The 25,946-nt window shown below is 45.1% G+C and overlaps 1 protein-coding gene across 3 annotated transcripts in view; it reads left to right on the top strand.

The window, feature by feature from the left end:
• Positions 1-23,059, top strand: part of LOC133260415 (suppression of tumorigenicity 18 protein) — a 90,438-nt gene extending 67,379 nt beyond the window's left edge. For 2 of the 3 annotated variants that reach the window (XM_061438739.1, XM_061438738.1), the window contains exons 12-21: positions 4,608-4,723; positions 8,957-9,019; positions 9,783-9,851; positions 10,440-10,502; positions 10,603-10,683; positions 11,531-11,752; positions 16,820-16,908; positions 19,228-19,331; positions 19,437-19,580; positions 20,616-23,059. In XM_061438739.1, coding sequence (XP_061294723.1) covers positions 4,608-4,723; positions 8,957-9,019; positions 9,783-9,851; positions 10,440-10,502; positions 10,603-10,683; positions 11,531-11,752; positions 16,820-16,908; positions 19,228-19,331; positions 19,437-19,580; positions 20,616-20,756 — 1,092 coding nt within the window. In that variant the 3' untranslated portion in view covers positions 20,757-23,059. The remainder of the gene's footprint in view (positions 1-4,607; positions 4,724-8,956; positions 9,020-9,782; positions 9,852-10,439; positions 10,503-10,602; positions 10,684-11,530; positions 11,753-16,819; positions 16,909-19,227; positions 19,332-19,436; positions 19,581-20,615) is intronic. The other variant, XR_009740807.1, reaches the window with a different exon arrangement.
• Positions 23,060-25,946: the final 2,887 nt, after the last annotated feature.

Genomic DNA, 25,946 nt, shown 5'->3' with positions numbered 1-25,946 from the left:
CCCCCACACAGCCCACACAACCCTACACCCCACACCCCGTACACACTCCACACACACCTACAGCCACAGCCCACACACTCCACACCCCCTCACACACCCTCACACCCCACACCCACACAGCCCCAGACCCCACATGCCCCCACACAGCCCACACAACCCTACACCCCACACCCCGTACACACTCCACACACACCTACAGCCACAGCCCACACACTCCACACCCTCTCACACACCCTCACACCCCACACCCACACAACCCCATACCCCTCATACCCCCCACACCCCACACACCCTCACACCCCATACACCCTCACACCCCACACCCCCCTTACACCCCATACCCCACATACCCTCATACTCCACACCCCATACACTCCATACACCCTCCACATACCCCACACCCACACCCCACACACTCCACACACCAAAAACCACAGCCCACACACTCCACACCCCCTCACACACCCTCACATCCCACACCCACACAGCCCCATACCCCACATACCCCCTCACACCCCCATACACCCCCACACCCACACCCCACACACTCCACACACCCTCCACACACCCCACACCCCTACACCCCACACACTCCACACACCCTCATACCCCACACACTCCACACACCCCACAACCCTACACCCCACACACTCCACACACCCCACAACCCTACACCCCACACACTCCACACACTCCACACACCCTCACACCACACACCCCCTATACCCCCACACCCCCCCATACCTCCCACACCCCCCACCCCACACAACACTCACGCCTATACTCATGACCAGAAACTGGGTGATTATTTCTAATTCATTGTTATCTTGTTCATATGCACAACAGTTGCTTAATTTTGGTGGTAATTTTCAGAAAATATTGTCTGTCTCTCTCAGTGAAATAGCCTGTCCAGATGCCCCCTAAAAAAAAAATCCTGAATCTGGAAAAAACTCAAACTATCTCGAAAGGAAAGTGCTGAGAAATAACTAGAGCTGTCAGTTTTGTTCAACTGTCAGTTCTCCAAAGACTTCAGATGTTAAAAGTGCCAGATGCTATTATCTGTTATTCATGCTCTCATTATGTTCTGCTTTTTACTAAAATCAATATAAACTCCTATTGTACATTAAAGGAATTTCATCGCACCCAAGCACTCTCTAAACACACATATATGTATGCCACATTTTCTCTTATGTATCTCCAATATAAATTATTATTTTCAAAAGGATGCTATAAATTTTGAAAAAAAATCTGACAGATGATGTTGACATATTTTTTATGGTATGCAATTTAGGAGTTTATATGATATACAATGCTTCAGTAACAAAATTAAACATTCTTATAATGAGGGTCACCTGTATTTTAATACATATGCTCTCTGCAAGTTTCTAGAGGTAGAATGCTGAGCCCAAAGAAAAAAAAACGGAGGAAGGGAGAGACAATTATTTCATAATGCCATTGCATATCCAAGATTCCATAATTTTTTAAGGAAGTTACAAAATATTTAAAAGGTCATATCCAATAAAATTATTCTGTTGAAACAGCAACACATTTTACTTTGCTAAGTTAAATACCATATATTCTGCAAGAATTAATTTTGAATGTATTTGAGTCAAGTAAGTTAAGCTTTCATAGATGATTATTTCTTTCAGAATCTCTTATTCCCTTGTCTTCTACAGTGTGCAGATTCAACAAACAACAGCTGATAACCTTTATATGTTCATCTGTAAATGTACATGCCTTCTTAGAGATACTTTGCTAATTCCTATCACAAAGAAAATAATAAAATAGCTCTTTTCTACTTTATGCCATTTTTGTGAAAAATCTAACATCTGAACAGAAAAACAAAGTCTGTTCTTTGTCTTTCTTGTGAAGTCAGGATCAGTACTAAACTGAAAAGAAGGCCATGAAAATTAGTAATGATCCAACATTGCTTTTGGATCAATTAATAGTGATTCCATCCAGTGAGTAAAAGCATTACAAAATATCAACTTAGCAGAAGAGGTCATTGGATATACATTTGTAAAAGGCCAAGACGTTTTATAAATTATAGTGGAAAACAGTACCCACGCTGAATCCAGGCACCTCCAAATGAAATGGATAATAGTGTATCTGGGGGTCTCCCTGGTGGTTCAGTGGTAAAGAATCCACCTGCCAATGCAGGAGATACGGGTTCGATCCCTGGTCCGGGAGGATCCCACGTACCTTGGAGCAACTAAGCTCGTGCGATACAACTACTGAGCCTGTGCTCTGGAGCCAGGAGCTGCAATTCCTGAAGCACCTGTGCGCCTAGAGCCTGTGTTCCACAAGCTTCTCTCCACGAGAGAAGCCACTGCAATGGGAAGTCCACGCACCGCATCTAGAGAGTAGCCCCTGCTCGCCACAACTAGAGAAAAGCCCAGGCAGTAATGAAGACCCAGCACAGCAAATAAATAGCAAATAATATTTTTTTAAAAAATAGTGTATCCAGTTTAAGCTCTTATAATTAGGAATTGCTTTGCTCTAGTCACATTGTGAAATGTGAAAGCATAAGCATCATTCACTTGTTTTCTATATATTTCACAGAAGCAGCATTAAAATAACCCTTCTCCTTGTACCTTAATAGACAACGATCATCAAGCACCCATTTCTCTTTGTTTTTTAGTGATATATGATTTTCTGCTACTAGTTTCAAACATTTATCAATAATTCAAAATGGAATACTCAGTATTTAATATGAAAAAAGAAATTAGACCAAACCAGGTTTTACTAATTTGCTCTGAAGATCCTGTTCCTTGAGGTCATTCATGCATGTTTTCACCACTGTGTGGTCTTGTGTAAAATAATCGATTGAACTGTTGTCCAGGTAATTAATTAAGGAAATTACATTTGCCTTTATAACTGAGATCAAGGCTTAGAATTCTTCTTAGATTGGGAAAATCCACGGATTTTGTTTTCCATTGATTTTGAGTGTCAACTCAGAATGATTAAAATTGTATTTACCCTTGCAATGTCATGTCCATGCAATTTAAATGAGATTTGCCTTCAATAACTCAAAATCATTTTCTCATCTTAAATGGATCAATACTTTTGAGATTTAGGAGACAGTTTTTTTTTTAATAGACCAGTTCAGTTCAGTCACTCAGTCGTGTCCGACTCTTTGCGACCCCATGAATCACAGCACACCAGGCCTCCCTGTCCATCACCAACTCCCGGAGTTCACCCAGACTCACGTCCATCGAGTCAGTGATGCCATCCAGCCATCTCATCCTCTGTCATCCCCTTCTCCTCCTGCCCCCAATCCCTCCCAGCATCAGAGTCTTTTCCAATGAGTCAACTCTTCCCATGAGGTGGCCAAAGGACTGGAGTTTCAGCTTTAGCATCATTCCTTCCAAAGAAATCCCAGGGCTGATCTCCTTCAGAATGGACTGGTTGGATCTCCTTGCAGTCCAAGGGACTCTCAAGAGTCTTCTCCAACACCACAGTTCAAAAGCATCAATTCTTCGGCACTCAGCTTTCTTCACAGTCCAACTCTCACATCCATACATGACCACGGGAAAAACCATAGCCTTGACTAGATGGACCTTTGTTGGCAAAGTAGTTAACCTCATTTTAATATTAAATCCAGAAAGTATTACATTTACTGAATATAAGCTTAGCGATAAAAGTAAACTAATTATGTGTTTGAGTGAAACCATCATGAGTTGCCTGACAGTAATATATCAGATGGTAAATAAGTGATGTGAAAGGGTCAATGAGATTTCCTTATGAAATCAGGATCAGTACTAAGCTTAAAAGAAGACCATGAAAATTAATGATAATCCAACAAGATAGTCCATCCAGAGAGTAAAAACATGAGAAAAAAACCAACTTAGCAAAAGAGGTAAAGGAAAACAGGAAGTGATTGATGTGAGACTAAAAACAGGTGTCCAGAAAAATCAAGCTAAACGCTGCTGAGACATTGTGGACTCAACCACTGTGCATTTAAGCAAATAGTTTAAATCTTATTTGCATATCAGGAAGGACATTCTAATAAGCTAAATTTACTTCTTCATTCTCTATTTAAAAATTTGTGTGATTCATTTTTTGCAGAATTTCTTTTGTTTTACCAGTGTCTACTGTGTACATGGCAACCCACTCCAGTATTCTTGCCTGGAGAATCCCAAGGACAGAGGAGCCCTGTGGGCTACAGTATGTGGGGTCACAAAGAGTCAGACATGACTGAAGCGACTTAGCACACTCGCACACTATGTACATAAAGAACTATTTCCATGTTCTCCAGGAAATGTTTATTATACTGTAAAGCTTGAAATATACTGAAGTTAATATATTAAAATATTAACTTATTTACATGGCTCAAGAAATTCCTCTGTAGTTTTATCTGCCAACATGTGAACTTTTAAAAATTGTGCCTGTGAGTTGTAATTTCTCATTCTTTACCAAGGATAAAAGTCCATGGCAGTCCGGGTGTACCCTTATTATTTTATTTATTTTGTGTACAAATCCGGTGAGGGGATGTCATCTAAGTCTTTAAGCCAAAACTCAGATTTGACCCTGATGACTTCAAATACAATTGTTTTTCCAGGGTTTCCTAACATCTTGTGTGCTTCTGTATTTTTTTTTTTTTCCAGAAAGACCCAGTGAGCTCTCTAGAAAATTTAGAGGAAAAGAAGTTCTCTGGAGAGGCCTCCATACCAAGCCCTAAACCCAAGCTCCACACCAGAGATCTCAAGAAAGAACTCATCACGTGAGTGACCTGTGGTTCTAGAATGGAGACTCCTGATCAAAGCCTTGAGTAATAACACCTTGGCCTATGGAGTTGACTTGGCACTGTTTTAGGGCAATTTCGACTGGCCGGTAGTTAAATATGCTGTGTGTACCTAGACCTCTACTCAGAACTAAGAGGATTATGAAAAAAAGGTGCATGACTTGATCTCGTGCTAAGGGAATTAAAAGTCAAATTGAAAGACAAAATATGCAAAACAATTAGAAATGTTTATGTTCTGGTCAGAGATCTTAATCGGACATTCCCTGACCTCAGAGGAGCCAAGTTAGGGCTAGAGGTAGTCTGTGTGAGTGGTAGTCACTCAGCTGTATCTGACATTTTGTGACCCCAAGGACTGTAGCCCGTCAGGCTCCTCTGTCCATGGAATTCTCCAGGCCAGAATACTAGAGTGGGTTGCCATTCCTGTCTTCAGGGGATCTTCCCAACTCAGGGTTCGAATCTAGGTCTCCCACAATGCAGGCAGATTCTTTACCGTCCAAGCCACCAGGGAAGCCCAGAAACTTTTAAAACTTCCTGCAGAATGTTATTTGGGAAGGGAGTTCATGGGGTTTGTTACATTCTCAAGGAGTTCTGTGACTCAGGAGAGTTGAAAGACCCAGGCAGGTAATACTGGTCAAGCTGCCGTGGGTTGTTCATCAGAAAGGGTTGCGTGGACCAGAAGGCTCTACGCCGAGCCCCAGGACCAGGCAGCCTGAAGAGAGACAGAGTCAGAAGGCGGGGGCAGGACAAGGGCCCTGAGAAGATGGCCTGGTTCAAGTTTTCCGTGAACAGACCACAGGATGTTTGAGCAGAAACATGAGCTAGTGCTGGGCTATTTGGGGAAGAGCAGTGTGCAGAGTTCTTCTGAGGCCGTATGCATGTGGGGGACCGTCTGGGGTCAGAAAGATCTTCTAAAATGTTAACTAGAGATGCAGACGTGAGGTGTGGCCTGGGAGACGGTGCTTCTGGGGAAGACATATAGAAAGAAGAGGACAGAGTGCTCATCCCAGAATTTGAGAGCACGCATCCTGCTGGGACCTGAGAGGGTCAGAGATGCCCACAAAGAATACAGACCTGCGGACAGGGAGGAAAGTGATGGTCATGGGAGCTGAGAGCTCAGAAAATTCCCACCTGGGCCTTTGGTGGTTTCAAATGCCACAGGAAGTTCAGCGAAGTCAAAGCAGAAAAGGCAGAATATCCAAGCATCGGGTTCCCTTACAAGAATAGTGTTTCCTGATGCCTGAGCATCCCTGAGCACTGTACTCCCTGGGAGGTGACCTGGGCAGCCAGGTACTTACATCCTCATGGCCTGCTAGTCAAGTTTCTAAAATTTTTGTATGGATTTTGTTTCTGCAATGTTATCTCAAAGATCCTCAAAAAGGGCCAATGTTTATCCTTTGAAGGCAGATTTTGGAAATTTCCATAGTTGTTTCAAACTAAATGTAGTGTGAAAAACTGATGATTAACCTGCATCACCATGTTGGAGAGAAAGATGAAGTGCAATTATGTTGTCATGGGCCCTTCTCATTGGTGCAAAGAGAAAGGGCTCCGAAAATGCAGTGAACGATTTTCAGAATGTAGTCATGAATTCCTAGGACAAGAACTCCTTAGAAGCCTTGTGGTTTCCCTCTTTTTTCAGGACAGGTGAGCACTGGGGTGGATACCACACACTCCCACGAACCTGTGTCACACACAGGTTCTGTAAACAACTCACCCAGTCCTTATCATGCTTTATGTTTCTAACCGGTAAATGTGCCTTAATTGCTTACCAGAAACTGTTTGGCTAGAGTAGATTTTTCGATGCTATGGGATCAACATAAATTCATTTAGATTTTGAGCGCCACTTACTGAGGGAACTAGCTGGTTTCCTTTCTCTAAACTGTGACGCTTTCCTTTGCAAATCTTCCCAGAACATATCACCCAACTGGCACATGTTACTGTGTAAGATTTCTCATCAAAGATCTGTAAATTAACCCAGCCATCAGAGCCCAACGCATCAATTTTTCCTACTATGTCACTCCTTCAGCCTTTGCTTTATTGCTTGACCTCTTTAAAGCACAAAGCTTCAACAAAATAATTAGCCACTATTTAAACGCAAGCTTTATCATTATACTTCCTAAATGCACGCTTCATCATTATACTTTCTAAGTAATTTATCACTGTCTGGTTTAAAAATCATTGGCACTTCTTTGCCTCTCCTGGCAGTATTAATAAGGATGATTTAAAAAAATAGAAATAAAATCTAAAGTGAAATAAAATAAACGCAATGCTGTTTTGGCACACCAGGTGGCGATGTATTTCCAAAGTGGGAATTCCCAGGCTGTTATAAGCCATCCCTCACGCTCTGAATATTCCAGCTGCATAATGATCAGAAAAGACTGTTTCTCTGTTGAGCGGGCGACTGGCACTTGCAGGATAACTCAGCTTAGATGTGAATTGTTGTTCTCTTTTTTTTGTTTGCATATATTTGTAGTTTTTAATTTTCCTTCCTGATGTTCTAAGAAGGTGGTGGGCAGAGAGCTGGCTGGTTTAGCTCAGATCAAGCTCTGAAAATTAGGCATCTCTCGAGAGATGGAGGTGTTCTACCCTTATGGTTTCTTTAGACTACCTGAGAATGATTGGAAAGTAGCTTACAGGAAAAATATACTGAGAAGGTGACATTTCAGAAATCTTGAATGTCATGAGACTATCCCCAGATACTCCTCTAAAGGGACAGAGTCTGATTCCACACATGGGTAAACCTCTCCATAAGGCAGGGTGCCTAGAACATCAGAAGGCATGACTGACGTAGCTGATGCTTCCTCTGATTATCGGCACCGTCATAAAGGCCACTGAGTGGGCGGGGGTCAATCTGCTCACCCCCAGCAACATTTTAGCAGTGTCAGAGAAAAATAAATGGCTGAGAAACCAACTGAGAAAACAGTTACTCCCTGTTAACTATGGGAGTAAACCTGTTCAGAACAACTATCCTCTTTCATTATTTTTAAACCACACATAAGATACACAGAATGTGACCAGCTTCTCAGATGAATGAAGTGTCTGGGACAGACTCTGGGCAGGTGGGTGGGAGAGACTACTGCTTAGGTTGTTGATTCGTGAGTGTCTTTGGTGGGTTCAAACCTTAGGATGAAACTGATCACAAGCTTTATTAACTAGACCTCTTAACTATTTCTGTACTGTCAGCAGCTTTCCCATCTGAAATGTCAATTTATGTGTCAGCCATAGGTAGTATTTTCAAAGATCTTTTTCAGGTGATTTCTAACATGTTTATGAAGCTACTACGTTATCTTTCTCTTTAAAAATTTACAAAACTTTCTGAAATCTATGATGTAGTTGGTACCAGTAATCCTAAGAGCCACTATCATGATAAAGCATGGGTTTATAATAATTATTTTTTAGCCCGTGTTTTCAAAGAAATAGAACAGCATTGACTGTTGACTCTCACCCATCACCAGAAAACATGTTTTAACATCACTTTCTGGCATCATTCTGAATCAGAGAACTGATACAAGGCTGGAAACCCGTAATTTAGGACCATAAGTTTCTTCTTGAGCTTTTCAGGTGGCTCAGTGGTAAAGAACCCACCTGCCAATGTAGGAAACATGTGTTTGATGCTTGGGTTGGGAAGATCCCCTGGAGGAGGAAATGGCAACTCACTCCAGTATTCTTGCCTGGAGAATTCCATGGATAGAGGAGTCTGGTGGGCTACAGTCCGCAAAAAGTGGAACATGACTGAGCAGCTAAGCCCATACAAGTTTCTTCTTAGTGAGTTTATGGGTCCTTATACAGCTACATCCTTAGTTCCTTATTTCCTTTAGCTTCTGCACATCTCACATGTGTCGCTGCTGCTGCTGCTAAGTCACTTCAGTCGTATCCGACTCTGTGCGACCCCATAGACGTCAGCCCACGAGGCTCCCCCGTCCCTGGGATTCTCCAGGCAAGAACACTGGAGTGGGTTACCATTTCCTTCTCCAATGCATGAAAGTGAAAAGTGAAAGTGAAGTCGCTCAGTCGTGTCTGACTCCTAGTGACCCCATGGACTACAGCCTACCAGGCTCCCCTGTCCATGGGATTTTCCAGGCAAGAGTACTGGAGTGGGTTGCCATTGCCTTTAACTTGTCTTAAAAGAGAAGCTACCACATTCATAACCAGTCAGGCAGAGCCAATGCCCCCATGAATGCACCTAATCCTGATTCTGTGTTTTTATTGACCCAGCTGTCCGACACCAGGATGCGATGGGAGTGGCCACGTCACGGGCAACTATGCATCTCACCGCAGGTAACTTACCGCCTGCTGGGTCAGGCTCCATCATCCCATCCTCTTCAAGGACTTGTCCTCAGCCCTTCTAGAAAGACATTCTCTCCATTGGAAATTGGAGGCTGAGTTAGTTGGGTGTTTGGCTCATTTTGTTTCTCAGAAATAAAGCTAACTTAAATCTTCAGTCTTTCTACTTATGTTGTAAAGAAATTATACTTTTACTATCAAAAATGATTTTCTGATCCTGTGGTGCAGGCTACAACCCAGAAGCTAGGGTTCACCTCAGACTGTGGTCCCGTTTAGCTTTACACGAAACCTAGGTAGGAAGGACAGCAGTGACCAGGCTGACCCTTCACGCTGTGGGGACTTCCTCCCCGGGGCCGGCGGCTGGTGCAGGAGTAAAGAGACAGCGGAGCAGATAGTGAGAGCTCGGCCCTTCCACCCTCCTGCGTCACTGTGTGGCTCGCTGTCCCTCTGGCTGTGGCTTTAACCCTGAGCACCATCCCTCAGGATTCAGACAGAGGGTTCTCTGGGTCGGTCATCACTAGGGTCTGGGTGTCCCTGGGTAAAGCCCCTGGCTTGGTAAATAGCAAACCACAGTCTACGAGAAGTAGTTCAGGTGTCCAAAGCCTGATCCAGCTAACCCGGGTTCAGACCTGGTTCTTTTTCCCAGACCCCTGTCCATGGGTTGAACGTGGGTTTGTTCAGAATCTGAGGCTGCCCCCGGGTCAGGCCTGCGTGTGGCAGCGTGTCTCTTATTTTTGCTTCTCTCCTCCCTCTTCAGTGTTTCTGGATGTCCCCTGGCGGATAAGACCCTGAAATCCCTCATGGCAGCCAACTCTCAGGAGCTCAAGTAAGTGTGGACCCAGCCTCTGCACCTGTGTCTGGCCAGGGTGGTCCTAACCAGGGGCAGATGGCACCTCAGTAAACCACAGCCACGTACCCTCTTACCAAAAGTCCACAACTAAAATCAAGTCCCTGAAATTTAGTTTAGTTCATTTACTGGCCTTGGAAATGTACTGACCTTGAACAAAAGATGAGAATTTTGCATGATGTTGACAGGCGCCCAGAGGTAAGTTGTGGGTCAAATCTCAGGTTATTCCAAAATAAGGTTAAAAAGAAGAAAAGAAGAGTGCAGGCTAACAACAGATACGGTTTCTCCCAAGCACTGGGAAGTAGTTACATATCAGCATTTCCTTTTATTATTATTATTTTTTAATATAAATTTATTTTAATTGGAGGCTAATTACTTTACACTATTGTATTGGTTTTGCCATACATCAGCATGAATGGATTCTTAGGCAAAACCAGTTGTATTTAAGCAAAAAGAGCCCCCCATAATCGGCTCATCCTGTTTTTGAATGCCTGGCTCTGTGCTGTACTGTGGGACCCACGCTTCTGCCACGTCAACAGGGGCCCAGCTCTGCTTTCATTTTTCCAGGTGTCCTACCCCAGGCTGCGACGGTTCAGGGCACGTGACCGGAAACTATGCCTCCCACCGCAGGTAGGACAGACCCCTGCCCCCAAGATGGAGATCAGAGGGGCAGCAGCATACCATGAGATCACACACTTCTCTCTTGCTTTTTGTTGGGTCCCTGCTTCAGCCTGTCTGGCTGCCCTCGTGCTAGGAAAGGTGGTGTCAAGGTGACTCCTACCAAGGAAGAAAAAGAAGACCCTGAACTCAAGTAAGTGACCCGGCTTTAGGGCAGAAGCCTAACAAGGGTCAGCGGGCAGGACTTGGGATCCAGGTTGGGAGGTGGCTGGGGACCCAGCATCATGAGTGCTGGAACAGCACAGACAGAGCGGTCAGGGGCTGGAGGAAACCTCCCCTTCCCCACCTGTGCTTGCTCGGTTCTCAGATGCTGCAGAAGGAGTACGGGGTTTCTTTTTTCAGTCTGTTTCAAAAGGAAGCCTCCTGGGGATGTGCCCTGGTGTCATCAACATGGTTGTACCTCCCCTGGAACTTCCATTCTGCCTAAGACACAATTTTATCTAAATTGAATTCCCTCCTCTGAGAAATATGCCTCAAGCCTTGGGTGATGGGCTTCCCAGGTAGCCCTAGTGGTAAAGAACCCATCTGCCAATGCAGGAGACTTAAGAGATGTGAGTTCCATCCCTGGGTCAGAAAGATCCCCTGGAGGAGAGCATGGCAATGCACTCCAGTATTCTCACCTGAGAATCCCATGGGCAGAGGGGCCTGGTGGGCTACAGTCCATAGAGTCAGGAAGAATCGGACACGACTGAAGGGAGTTGGCCCAATGACATGATAAAGTGGGATGACAGCTCTCTCCTCCAGATAATGCACGACAGTTGCTTAGCTCAGAGCCTGGGGACCATTGTCACTGCCGGGACCCATTGTCTCCCTGGTCGAAGGTAGACAGCATCTACCAGACATCTGGTAAACCCTGTCATCTCCCTTAGTTGATTCCTGTGTGATTTGAACTCACCATCGCCTCCTCAATTTGGTCACAGCGCCTCACCTGGGTTATCTCATCTCCCCCAGCAGCTAATGACTGTATTATGTTTCTCTAGATGCCCTGTGATTGGGTGTGACGGCCAAGGTCACATATCAGGTAAATACACATCCCACCGCACGGCATCTGGATGTCCCCTGGCTGCCAAGAGACAGAAGGAGAACCCGCTCAATGGGGCACCCCTCTCCTGGAAGCTGAACAAACAGGAACTTCCCCACTGCCCCCTGCCAGGCTGCAATGGGCTGGGCCACGTCAACAATGTGTTCGTCACCCACAGGAGGTGAGCTTTGCTGTCTGTCATGTGGTTGCTATGATTGATTGTCACTTGCTGGGTCGGAGGGAGAGACGCCCCCAAGGTCAGAAATGTTCGAGCAATGAGCACCTTAGATTTCAAGCAATAAGTCTTGCCAGAGAGATATTAGACCAGTTTGAAAGATGGAAAATGTTCTTTTCTCTATTTCTGAAACTCACTGCTCGACTTTCAGGTACTTTCAAAACTGTGCTTGGGTCTTTTGTCCTCAAATGTTGCTCTTGCTGCTGTTTTTCGGATGGTTCTATCTTTCAAGGGTTTGTTTTACTTCTGGGTGGTGAGCCAGAAGGTGGTGACCCAACGACTCTCTGATGTTGTATGGTTGTGAAGCTTCATTTTACTCATTGATGTCATTCCCTTTTGCTCACGAACTGGCTCCATTTCAGACCAAATGGTAGATAGTTTGCAGCTGGGAAGCTATGACTTGTCCCAGCAGCCAGAAAGAAAAGGACACAGCCACTGATAAGTACACAGAGGACGAGAGAGGTTCAGAAAAGTTTCTAGCTTCCCAAGTACTCAGCTCCTTCTTCACTCAGTGGCATGCACTTCACCCCGCCCGTGGCCAGGAACACTGATCCTAGCCCAGGTGTCGTCCTCATTCCACCTCAAGGAGAGGACCTGGAGGGTTCCTGCATGCTTCTCCGGGCACTGGGCCCTTCCCGTCGTGGGGCTGTGGTTCATGATGCAGATTTAAGATCTGATGAAGCACGAGGGAGTCCTGGAGCTCTGCTCATGGGCAGGATGCAAACACAGCAAAGCTGATTCCATTCCCAGGTGCGTGTCTGTATGTTGGGAAATGAGGTTCTCTTCTCTGAGAGTCACACCTGCTTGTAGAGGAACCTGGACTCTTTATCCTTTAACATTTATTTATTATTTACTGATTTATTTGGCTGTGCTGGGTCTTAGTTGCAACATACAGGATCTTTAGTGGTGGCCTTTGGGATCTAGTTCCCTGACCAGGGATTGTACCTGGGCCCAAGTGCCCCTGAACTCTTCCGATGGTTGCTTTTCTGATGGTTCTCAGATGCCTGATCACGTTCACAGCAGCCACACTGTTTTCTGCTGGGTCTACACTGCCATATCCTATTTAGGAAGGACAGTCACAAATCAGGTGAGCCCAGTGGCACACGGGCTCCACAGCGGCCATGCTTCCTTATCACAGACACCGTAATATCCATGTTGACATCAATAATGAAACTTCAATGCTGAACAGTGGGGAGCACATCCCTCAGTTAGAATTCTCTGTAAACGCCTGGATAGTCTTACATGATGACACCAAGGCCTGATGAGGGTGCAGGGACCCTCAGGGCTGTGGATGGAGGAGGAGAAGCTGGAAGAACTGTGTCGGGAAGCTGATGTATCACGTGTAATGGGGCAAGTGAGCGAGGGTGCCCTGCCATCCAGCTGCTGGCTCAGCCCCAGAGACACCCCTGAACCTGGAGGCAGAGACAGACATGTCCGAGGAGGTCTATTCCCCTGACTCCAGGCCGGGGCCCATGTGCCCCCCACCCGCCCCCCACCTCGGTCCCCGAAGCACAGGAAACAGCAGTGGTTCCCCATGCGGGGCTGCTGATTCGTGTGGGCCTGAAGGCTCCTCGAGGACTGGAGCAGGTACTGAGTGACACAGCGCCAAGGGACACGTATGTTATGATTTTGTTTCCACCAAGTGAAAAAACATGTAGCAAAATCCCATTTTTAAAGAGTCAGGTAATTACTCCTCTATAGTTGGAGTCAGTGGCTGTCTCTGGGGGCCAGGAGACAGCTCTTGCTAAGGGGCTGGTGAGGCTTGAAAGCGTGTTCTGTGTTTGCAGGTAAATGCATGGTAAACCCCTCAAGGCTGTTCTTTCAACTGTAGATATGCATTGTGTGTCTCTATGTACAAGCTGTTTATTTTGTAATGTGAAAAAGCAAATTAGGAGCTCAAAAAGTATAGGCTGCAATATTAATGCAGAGATATTATTTTATAGAAGAGAAACAATTAAGAGTTTAGACAAATGAATAATTCAGATTGCACTGCTTTTCAGTCTTGCTACTCAGAGAGCCTGAACGTCACCTGGGGAAATTCTCTTTGAGGTGGAATGCTTTTCTTTTACGCTGTATGGGATTTCATACAAGTAATACAATAAAATGCCTAGCTTATTGCCTGGCACATAATAAGTGTTTGACACAGACTATTTCCTTTCCCTTTTGAACAGTTGTATTAATATATGTGCATATATGCAATAATTCATTACAGTAGGGATGACTTGTGCTGGGATCACACTACTGGCCTACGATGCACCTTTATCTGTCCTGTTCTCGCCCCTAACATCCTGACGTGGTTCGGTTGTCTTTCCCATCTCTGCCAAAGGCCAGCCGCCATCCAGGTTGCTCTGTCCTGGCAGAGAGCCTGTTCCAACTAAGTTCCTCACACTGTTTATTCCTTTAAACCCTCACAAACCCCATGAGCTACAGGCGCTGTGGTTGCCTCCTTTGACAGACAAATCCTTGTGCAGGGAAGTTCAAGAATTGCCCCCGTGCACAGCTCACAGCATCAGGACACAAAGCTCCTCTCCTGAGCTAGGTACCAGCTCACTCCTGGTATTTCCTGGCTCCTTCCAACCACCAGGCAAACACTCCTGCAGATTCCTCTTGGGCATCCTCTAAGGCACGGTCTGTAACTTTTCCCATTTGAGATTCAGCAAAACGAGAACAATTATGAAGGACAGTTACCTGTGCATGACGTCAGTGTTGTGTTTGTTGTTTTTGTTTCATCACTAAGTCATGTCTGACTCTTTGCAACCCCACGGACTGCCACATGCCAGACTTCCTTGTCCTTCACTATCTCCTGGAGTTTGCTCAAACTCATGTCCATTGAGTCAGCGATGCCATCCAACTATTTCATTCTTTGCAGCCCCCTTCTCCTCCTGCCATCAATCTTTCCCAGCATCAGGATTACATGATAAGTACTTTACAACCTTGCTTTGCGTCTTCATGTTACAAACCTCCACTTTGAAAGAATGGCAACTGAGGTGATGAATGGTGTTGTATTAAATACACAAACACACACACACACTCATGGATGTTCGAAGCTGAAAACCAGAAGTCCTGGGACTAAATATAACTCATTTATTACTAGATATAACTGTCATTTTATTGAAGATTATAAATTTATTATACAGGGACGTCCCTCACACAAATGTGTCACCTGCAATTTCATTATAACAGAGCAAAGATATAGTTTAAAATTGCCTTCCTGTACTTTCATAGCACTGTGAATTTGGTCCAAGCCATATAAAGCACATCTTTCCTGCCTTTACAAAACATTGCCCAGACCCTGAAGGTGACAGCCGGCCAACCTCCCCTTTCCCTGAGCAGCAAGAACTGAGCCTTGTGGAGGACCTGGCCTCCTCAAAAGAAAAAAGAACTTTAAAAATATTTTCAAGCCCCAGTTTTCTTAAATTTAGGATTTGTTTCATATCCTTGGAGATACAAAATACCCAGTGGCATTTTTAAAAAATTTTCTTGGCCCTGCCACAAGCATGTGGGATCTTAGTTCCTCCACCAGGATGGAGCCTGTGCCCCTGCGTTGCAGGCTCGGACTCTTAACCCCTGGCCCACCACGGAAGCCCCCAGTGGCATCTTTAGGCCGGAGTCTTGCATCTTTCGTGAACTCTACTCGATGTCAGTCCCGTGGCTGTGGGGCTTCACTGACCATCCACACAGCCGCTCCTCTCACCCCGCGTTGTCTGGATAACCCAGACCCTCAAGGGAAGAGTCAGAGAACTCTCTGGAGGCGTTAACATCCATCTTGTTCCCAGCCTCCCGCAGGTCACTTTTAAAGTCCCCTTTACCAGCTAGACAGTAATCCTGTTTGTGACCCTTTTCTCAGAACACAGTAGGTGACATAAAACAAGACAGACTGGCAAAAACTTCCCAGAAAAAGAAAGAAAGATAATGCAGCTTATAGAGGCCACTCTTTTTTTTTTTTCACATCTTCTTTCTTTTTTTTATTGGAAGATAATTGCTTTATAATATTGTGCCAGTTGAGGCCACTGTTTACATGAGCAGTTTCCAAAACAGAATATCATGGTTACAGTTCAGTTTCTGCTTCTCCATTATTTTATTTCCCATGTAAAATATTTCATAATTTATCAAGTCTCGGAAAACCACACAGCCTTCCTTTTACATGTAGTAAAATACATATCTAGTATTATTTCGTATCATCTTAATATAGAATCATTTTAAATTCTTCAAAAAATGCATGCACTCTACAAGCGTTTACTAAGGGTTTTGCTTCAGAAATATCCTCTTTCATTCTACCAAATGTCCTAATCTTTGGATGGAAAATGATTGTTTCATGAATAATTAGTAACCAAATTTCTGTGGGAAAAAATATTTTCAATGGTTGATTATTATAATTTTTAAATTTTATTTCAAAGTTGTTGATCCAAAAATATAACAAATGACAAAAAATTAATGGCTGCTTAGAACAAAAAATCATCTCATCATGTCCAACAGAAAACATGTTTTGTTCAATGTTGTCATTATCATTTTGGTGCAATTTAAATAAAACAGATGAAAGAAGCAGGCCTGAATGGAACAGCTTTGTAGGAAAGATATATAAACAGTCTACAGGACAGTACACTGCGAGCAGTGAGGGCACCTAAAGGTGCCGGCAGCCCCTCCTTTTATTTTACTGTCAGGTACCTGGCTCAGCGGTAGAGAACCTGCCTGCCAATGCAGGAGTCGTGGGTTCGATCCCTGGGTTGGGAAGATCTCCTGGAGAAGCGAACGGCTACCCACTCCCGTATTCTGGCCTGGAGAATTCCACAGACTGTATAGTCCATGGGGTCTCAAAGAGTTAAATGTGGACTGAGCGACTTTCACTTTCACTGCTTTTGTTTTAGGAGATATTGTTATCTGCACAGAGACTGCAGATTATAATGTAATGAATAGGCAGGCAAAGACCTAAAGAGTATGTAGTGAATACAAAATTTTAATTTTTCTGAGAAATAGTATGGGTTTCACCCACTGGTGTAATTTTCACTTTCACAGCTTGTCTGGATGTCCTCTCAATGCACAAGCCATCAAGAAGGGCAAGGTCTCTGAAGAACTAATGACCATCAAGGTCAAAGCATCTGGAGGTAGGAGGACAGGGTGGGGCCACGACCCCCAAGGTTTGGCCCCCCAAGGGGCCCACATCCAAACCCTGCTCCATGCTGGAAGTGCTATTTGAATGGGCAAGAAAGACGCTTCCCTGAAATTTGAACTAAGCTATAACTTTCTCTAAAAAACAATGTCTTGGTTTTTTCCTTATTTTTTAATAAGGATGTCCAACAAAGAAAATCGGGCAATGATGCTGGATGAATTAGGGTACACTGGTTGAACTTTTGTCCTTCAATCTTAAAATGACAGTTTTTGTATGAGCCTGCATGTGTGTGTGTTCCTGGTATGCGCCCTCTTTCAAATTTCAAGGTCTGGGCACCCATGTTTGAATCCTTCCTTACCTTTTGTCCTACACCCAGAATGATATTTTTATGGTGAATCCAGATGGTTTAATTCTGCATCTCTGTCTCTATTTCCCTGCATGCTTTCCCATGATCGACCCCTGACACAGTGGCTAAGCCATCCTCCCTACTGGAATCTTCTCATGTCCCTCTGATTTCCAAGTACTTTTCTTGAGTTCTCATCAGTGTTTTCTCAGGCTTGCGTTCTTCTCTTTCAAGATCATCCTAAGGCATCTGGGGAACAGAGGCGAAGTCATTACTTGGCTTTATCGATTTTAGTCAATGGCATCTTTGGAACTCAGTTCTACACGAGTATGAAAGCATTGCTCCATCTTTTAAATCCCTGCGTGACTCTTAGAAACAGTGGCTTGTTTCCAGGCTGTGCTTCCATGCACAATATGCCTCGTGCACCTTGCACATCCTCCTGTTGTAGGTGTGTAACATTTGCCCCAGGAGCGGCCCTAGGAGTAGAGTTGCTGGGCCGTGGAGCCTGTGAGGCCCAGCTTCAGTAGGTGATACACCATTGTTCCAGAGCAGTGACCCAGGAGGGTCCCAGAGCCTGTACCTCTTCACATAAGCTGTCGATTCCCACCCAGCCTGCTTCCAGGCATTGATCTTACTAAATCTAAACGCTGGTGATCACATTTATCCTGCTGAATTGTCGTCTTCTGGTTTAGAGTCATCATTCTGGACTGTTGAGATGACCTTAAATCCTGCTTCTGGCATCTGAATATCAGCCACTATTCCTAACTTTTAAAATCTTTAAAATGCACTCATATTCCTCCTATAAAAGAATGACGGGAAGAACCCCGTTCATTGGGAACCTGTTGTCTGTTCAGCACTTTATGTTTTTTTGTGTTAATTCTCACAGCATTTTATTGAAGCACGAGGAGGTGAAGTGACTCAACTTCAAGAACAAGGGTCAGACAGTGTTCAGACTCCAAAGCCACACTGCCCCCACACCACATTTGCTTCTGATTAAAGTCCATGAAGAAGTCAAGCTATGGGTCCCTGGGCTCGAACCCACCTGCCAGGACCCCCTCTGCCTCTAATAGTGGCTCCCTACATTTGGTCACTAATCAGCACAGTCCAGGTGCTCCTGTCCTGGTAGCATTGTGCACAAGAGGACTCACAGGCCTTGGATCTCAGGTCCGCCCTGCCCCTTCCCTTGGCCCCAGCCAGGTGATGTGGTCGTGTCGGTGGTCAGTGAGCCTCCTTTAGCCCCTGTGAGGCTCTGGCCTTCTTCGCGGGAGGGGTGATGACACCTGCCCCACAGGGTCCAGCCAAGTTCCAATGAGACCTTACTTGTGAACCCATCTGGCAGCAGACCTGGAACACAGCAGAGCTACATTGAATGCTGGGGCATTTTTTACCAAGGGAGTCCATCCTACAACACTTTGAACCCACTTTCTTAGAATCTTGGACATGGATTTGGGTAAAAATTCAACATTTCAAGTTAAAGTCTCACTTTCATTCGCCAAGTTATGTCTGACTCTTCGCAACCCCATGGACTGCAGCACACCAGGCTTCCCTGTCCCCCACCATCTCTGGAGTTTGCCCAAGTTCATGTCCATTGTATTGGTGATGCCATCCAACCATCTCTTCCTCTGTTGCCCTCTCCTTTTGCCTTCAATCTTTCCCAGCATCAGGGTCTTTTCCAATGAGTTGGCTCTTCGCATCAGGTGGCCCAAGTATTGAGGCTTCAGCTTCAACATCAGTCCTTCCAATGAGTATTCAGGGTTGACTTCCTTTAAGATTGACCGGTTTGATCTCCTTGCAGTCCAAGGGACTCTCAAGAGTCCTCTAGCACCACAGTTCAAAAACATCAATTCTTTGGCGCTCTGCCTTCTTTACGGTCCAGCTTTCACTTAGCAAACCACACATTAAACATAGATGGACTCACATTTGTCAGTCTTCTTTTTTCATTTTGAACTAAAACAATCTGACTTTTTACAGGTATAGAGAGTGATGAAGAAATTAGGCATTTGGATGAAGAAATAAAGGAACTCAACGAGTCCAACCTTAAAATTGAAGCCGATATGATGAAACTCCAGACACAGGTAAAAAGAAATAAAGAGGGAAGGGGATAAGGATGGGACAAGACCCACTTAGTGCCCTGTCCTTCCGAAATCTGCTTCCACGTTCCCAAGTTCTCTCCCTTTCAGATCACGTCCATGGAGAGCAACTTAAAGACCATCGAGGAGGAGAACAAGCTGATAGAACAGAACAATGAGAGCCTGCTGAAGGAGCTGGCGGGGCTCAGCCAGGCCCTCATCTCCAGCCTTGCAGACATCCAGCTCCCACAGATGGTCAGTCTGAGGCCACGGCTCTCTCCCCATGCCCCCAGGCTCCCTCCCAGGGCTAGAGCAGAGGGGTGGCTCGGGCTGGTCACTCAGTCCTTCCACTCGTGTGCAGTTTCCACATGTCCAGGGGCTGTTCAGTTTGAGCCATCAGGTCAGGGAGAGGAGGTGCCCCAGCACACAGAGAGCAGGAGGTGAACAAACCTGACTGTGGATCCCATCATCACCTGGAAGGACAGAGAAAGGGGGAAAAGAGCCTGCCTCTGACTCTCAGAAGGGGAATGTGGACAAAGGGGTTAGAGGATGAAAGAGGACAATTCCCACCAGACAGCTGCCACCCCACCCCCACATCCCTTCCGTCCCAGCTCAGGGTGGTCTGGGGAAGCTTCTGGCACAAGCAGGGCCTCCTCTCCCCTGCCTGGCCTGCACCCCCTTCCACAGACGAGGTCTCTGTGCTGAGCTCATGCACACAGGAGCTGAGGCTGAGACCCCTCCTCGGGAGAAGGGGTGCAGAAGGGGTGCAGCTGGGAGGGGCCTGACCCGGTAGCCAGACCTCCACCCTATGTGGCTCCAAGCTTTTCCCAAAGTATAGACAGTCGGTCGGCCTTCCCAGATGGCACTAGTGGTAAAGAACCCACCTGCCAATGCAGGAGATGTAAGAGACATGGGTTCAACCCCTGGGTTGGGAAGATCCCCTGGAGTAGGGAATGGCAGTCCATTCCACTATTCTTGCCTGGAGAATCCCACGGACAAAGGAGCCTGGTGGGCTACAGTCCATGGGGTCTCAAAGAGTGGGACACAACTGAAGGGACTGGCACATAGACACAGATAAGTGGTCACACTCACCCCGCTAGCTGAGTGAAAAGTGAGCAGACCAGCCCACCACACACTCACCCCTGACTCCCCCTGAACTCCGACCGCCTCACAGGTCCCCTCACCCCTCCCCAGGCTCCAGGGTCAGAATACCACACCCCGTAGACCTGCTTCCCCTTTCCCGGCAGCCCAGGTCCCGTGACTGGAGCCCCGTGTTCTGTCCTCCTTCAGGGGCCCATCAGCGAGCAGAATTTCGAGGCGTATGTCAACACGCTCACAGACATGTACAGCAACCTGGAGCGGGACTACTCGCCGGAATGCAAAGCTCTGCTGGAGAGCATCAAGCAGGCGGTCAAGGGCATCCACGTGTAGACCGCAGTGCCCCAGCCCTGGGGAGCCCTGCCAGCCTCACAGACGCGCCTGGAGGGGCTCCAGGCCACCCGGGCAGGCAGTGGCCATACTGCATTTACAATTGCAACATTGCACTAATTTCCCCCCTCCCCCCAGCTGACGTGAAAAGGAAAGAAAAACTATGATAGACTCTTTGGATGAAAAAGCAATGCAGTCAAATATTAGATCTTATTTATTTTCATATGTTTTCCTTTTATTCCTTCATTGCACTCTTTTGGGTTTTTTTTTGTACAGTATATGTAAAATAAATGTGACATTTTTATATTTTATTTATTTCTAATCAAAGAGTTTTTTATCTTTTAACTGCATTTTGAAGTCTGCCATATTTTTACAAGTGTGTTTATTAATTTATTTTCCAATAGAATTTAAATATTAGAAATGCTATTCTCAAATCACATATCTGGCTGGGTTTAAAGGAGAAGACAAAAAAATATGAAGGAAAATCCTTGTCTAAGGACTGCACTGTGGACCAGTTTAATTGTTATTGCACACTCTACCCCCCACCCCCAACCCCTTTCACGAGCTTTGTGTTTTTGAACGGGCTTGGGTAAAATGCGTGGAGGGACACAGATAAAAGGCGCTCACTCACAGGATGTGTGCCCTACAGAAGCACAGTTGACTGAAAACCAGCCTGTTTCAAATTTGTTAGCAATAATTAAATAGAGCAATCAGCAAAGTATTCGACTTGGCTGTCCGGTTTCAGTTCATATGAATTATTTATTTGAAGTTATTTCAAGAAACAAGCTTTTTAGCGATGCAGGTTTGTCTATTTGTTTTTCAGGTTATACCAGATAGTTGGCGGCTCTTACCCCAGACGAGAAATAAGACTCGATGTAACTGGCCAGGCTTTCCTGCCACTTGTCGGTACAATACGCAAGGGACACTATTGTAGATTTGTACTTAGCAAATGTAAACGCACCCAAATGGAAAACTGTGTAGATACCATATCCCCTGAAATAGCATTTATCTTACTGGGTTGACTGGAAAGGAATGGAAAATACAGTCACACAAGCACCAATGGTACCCGGATCTGAGTCATTGCTCTAAACACTGGCAACATTGTCTCAGCCCCCTGAGGCAAACAGACAGCTTTCGATTTGACAGTAGTCTTTCTGCAGACAGAGGAGTGCTGCAAAGTACACACACTCACACCCACAGGCACACAGACACGCTCACCGACACGAGATTGAGCCCTCGATCTCGCGTTTCTGGATGGATCAGAGGTTAGTAGTTGCTATAGGAAAGGCAATGTCTATTTCAGGGATTGTAAAGTAGTTAAGCATTGTTTCAAAAGTTTTTTTATATTTATTTTTTTTAAGAGAAAGGTATAGACAACCAGCTAAACTGCCTTTTTGCTGTGCACACACCCCGGGTGTGCGACGTGCCTCCGTGTAAATGGGCTTGATTTCTGTGCTGTAACAAAGTGTTTATTTTTCTTAGCAACATGGATGTGTATGTGGACTGGATGCCATGGTGCTCGCGGGCTTGCTGTTTTCCACCCTTGTCCCGGCTGCTGCACCAGCAGAAGCGCCATGCGCGGTAACTCCCCCCACCGTGACACTAGTCATTGTTCTCTATTAAGTGGGGCTTATCTTTGGTTTGGCGTTCATTGAAATCCTTGACTCTTAGTCTAGTGAAAATGAGATGTCTGTTCTTAGGTAGGAGCGGTGGGTATTTAAAAATCAACTTTAAGAAAAAAGAGCTAACGCGTGTGCTGTCTATTACAAACAGGACACCAAACGAAATTTTCTATTAAAGTTATGTATTTACAAACATTTTGCTATACAGTCCTCGATAGATGCATACAAATGAGTTCACTTATTACAAAGACAAAGGTTTAATTTGCTAAATATTTTAATGAGTTTGTTATATATTTTATTTAATTTAAAAGAAATCTCTTACCAACCTATGTATTTATTACCTTAATTTACTGCGATTCAGGTTCGTTGATTTGTGTTCGCGTAGTTTGAACAGGATGGTTTTGTGAAGGATGTTTGTTTTTATTTGCCTCCTTTGTACTTGGTCTGTTTTGTAACGTGCGCTGAATTTTTGTTTCTTTCCATGATGTTAATGATCGATACTGTAAATTGGGTCTTTTGTAAACAAACAAACAAAAAAGGCAATGATGTATGCATTTTTTTAATTTGAAGTAGTTTGTATACCGTTTCTTCAAACAATTAATATTTCTTACATCAAAGCAACCGATTGTGTTCAGTGCTGTACATTTGGTGTATGGTAGGAAATAAAAATGGAAAAGAGTTTCACTGTGGTCTTTCTCGAGCTGCTATATCGAGATGCTTGTGGCCAGCCCATAATAAACACTGTCCCCCCCACCCCAGGAGCTCAGTGCGGGGGAAGGGGAGGGTGCCCCTGAACCTCTGAGTCGCTCTGATTCTTTGAAGTCCACCAGCCAGTCTGCTTGGATTGTTTTCTCACCCCAAGTGGAGAAGACTTTTTGCCAACTGCCACACTATCCCCGCCTGAGTTCCAGTAAAAGTACATACAGAAGGGCGGCTGCCTCCAATGTCAGGAAACCTTTGCTGGAAATTCACCCACGTCTGGTGAGCAGTAAGAGAGAGGCCCCAGCCTCCTCATGCTTTGAGGAGTATCTCTGTGTATTCCTACAAGCCAGCTGAACTCAGATTAAAGGAAAATAGTTAATTCTTCACAGCACCTCTTTGTCTTATGTGTTTTTCCTATCTTATTCCAAACAGCTTAATTTAATTTTACAGTTTCTTGCTCACTTTTATACATCTCTAGGTTGGTTGCCATTTATACTCAATATAGTTTAAAAAAAAAAAAAACCATGTCATCCTTGTGTTAAAGCAAACTTGACTGAAGGGGAGTCTGGGTCCCCAGAGAAAAGACTGATACCTAAATGACCTTTGCATCATAGGGGTTGGCACACAGCAGTTAAATATATATTTAGCTTGGTATTTTTATATACATTTTTTAAAATTTTCTTATTTATTTATTTGGCTGCATCAGGTCTTAGTCGGAGCAAGTGGGGGACTTCACTGCATCACTCGGGTTCTGTTGTTGCGGCCTCTGGACTCGCTAGTTGCAGCTCCAGACTCCAGGTGTGCTGGATCAGTAGTTGTGGTGGTTAGGCTTAGTTCCGAGGCATGTGGGATCTTTCCGGTCCAGGCATTGAACACGTGTCCCCTGCATTGAGAAGCTGATTCTTTACCCACTGGACCATCAGGGAAGTCCCTGTAGCTCGCTTGAAATCACCAGCTGATGTATCTACGACGCACATGTGATCCATCCTATAACAGGATCACAAGCCACAAATCTGCTCCATGGTTCTTAGCCCACCCCTTGCAGAGCACAGGCATCTTGCCCTCTGTGGAGTTTTACATCCACAAGCCGCATACACATCCCAGTCGATGTGGCAGAAGAGGAGAAACAGGACAGGATGGCGAATCAGAGATGTTCAGATGATGGGTGTTTTATCAGAAGATGTGTGTGCCAGGCCCGCTCCCAGGGAGTTCAGCCTCTCGGGGGACAAGGCAGTGGGTGACAGGGACACAGCCTCCTGTGGACGCAGTGAGCAGGGTACCACCCTGACTCCGATTCCCTGGAAAGAAGTGCTGGTTACAGACGAGCCGGCAGTTGGAAGAAGGACATTGCAGGCAGTGTGGAGAAGCATCTACAGAAGATGACAATGAAACGGTCATCCACCAAACAGGTATTTAAACATCCAAAAATTAGTGAGAAGTGAGGCCATAAGAAGCAAGAAGCCCAGGTAAGTGGGAGAGGGGGCCATTTTGTAAACATCTGTGCTAAAGAATTATAATTTCCACACACAGACTCCAGAATACCAAAGAAAGATCTAAAACCAAAGAAGGATCAAATCTCCATTAAAGACAATTTGTTCCATCCATTCAAACAATTACACCAGGCTCCTCTGTCCATGGGATTCTCCAGGCAAGAATACTGGAGTGGGTTGCCATTTCCTTCTCCAGGGAATCTTCCCAGCCCATGAATTGAACCCAGGTCTCCTGCACTGCAGGCAGATTCTTTACCGTCTGAGCCACCAGGGAAGTCCTACAATTTCTTACCTGAAGGCAACACAATTGTGTTCAGTGCTGTACCTCTGATATTTGGTAGGAAATAAAAACTGATGATGAGTTTTGCTGTGGTTGTTTTCAGGTGAAAACCTTGTCACCAGCCTGTGAAAAGTCCTGGAGCCTTTAGACAGAGAAGTAAATTCTTCCACTGTAACTAAATTCTGAGCAAAAAGAAGAGGGTAAATGAGTCTTTGATTTGGCTCCCTAGAAAATGTTTTAAAACTGATGTCATGATACATAAATATTCTACTAATCTTCTTAAAACTGTGTTTTCTACGTCTCTTTCCACCCATCACATCCATTTTATTGTGGTCTGGGAGCAGTACCTTGCTATTTCCTGTCATGATTGAGCAGCTGATTACAACACAAGCAGATTTAATTGGTTAATCACTGGTGACACTGTCAGATCCCATCACTGATGCCCATATAGTCATGTCCTGAAATCCTCAAGCGCATTTATGGAGTAAACATCCCAAGGCCCAAAGACACTGATGAGGAAACTGTTGCTCAGGAAAGTGGGTAAGTTGTCCAAGATCAGAAAACCAGGAAAAGGTACAGTCAGATTGGACCACTTTCCACTGTTTTTAATATCTCGGCCATGGGGCTCTATCTACTCACATGTTGGCTGTTGTCTCAACTGGAAAAAGAAAACAAGAATTAGTCAAGATTATGACATCTGTTGGTATTCACTCATTTCTTTCAGGTCTAAAACTAAGAATAGGATTTTAGGGTCAGCTCTAATAAATACTGCCATGTGCTTTTCCAAAGTTGAATGTTTAAAAAAAAAAATTTGTTGGGCCCAGACACATGTGTGCTAAGTTGCTTCAGTCATATCCAACTCTTTGCAGTCCTGTGGACTGCAGCAAGCCAGGCTCCTCTATCCATGCGATTCTCCAGGCAAGAACACTGCAGTGGGTGCCATTTCCTTCTCCATGGGATCGCCCCAACCCAGGATCGAACTGGTATCTCTTATGTCTCCTGCATTGGCAGGGGGATTCTTTACCACTAGAACCACCTGGGAAGCCCAGATATGTGGACTATTCCTAAATCCTGATGGGACAACAGCGTCTCCTGGTGT

The sequence above is a fragment of the Bos javanicus genome, chromosome 14 (genome assembly GCF_032452875.1).
Source record: "Bos javanicus breed banteng chromosome 14, ARS-OSU_banteng_1.0, whole genome shotgun sequence".
Taxonomy (NCBI): domain Eukaryota; kingdom Metazoa; phylum Chordata; class Mammalia; order Artiodactyla; family Bovidae; genus Bos; species Bos javanicus.
The sequence above is the reverse complement of the archived record's forward strand: the minus strand, read 5'-3'. Positions and strand labels throughout refer to the sequence as shown.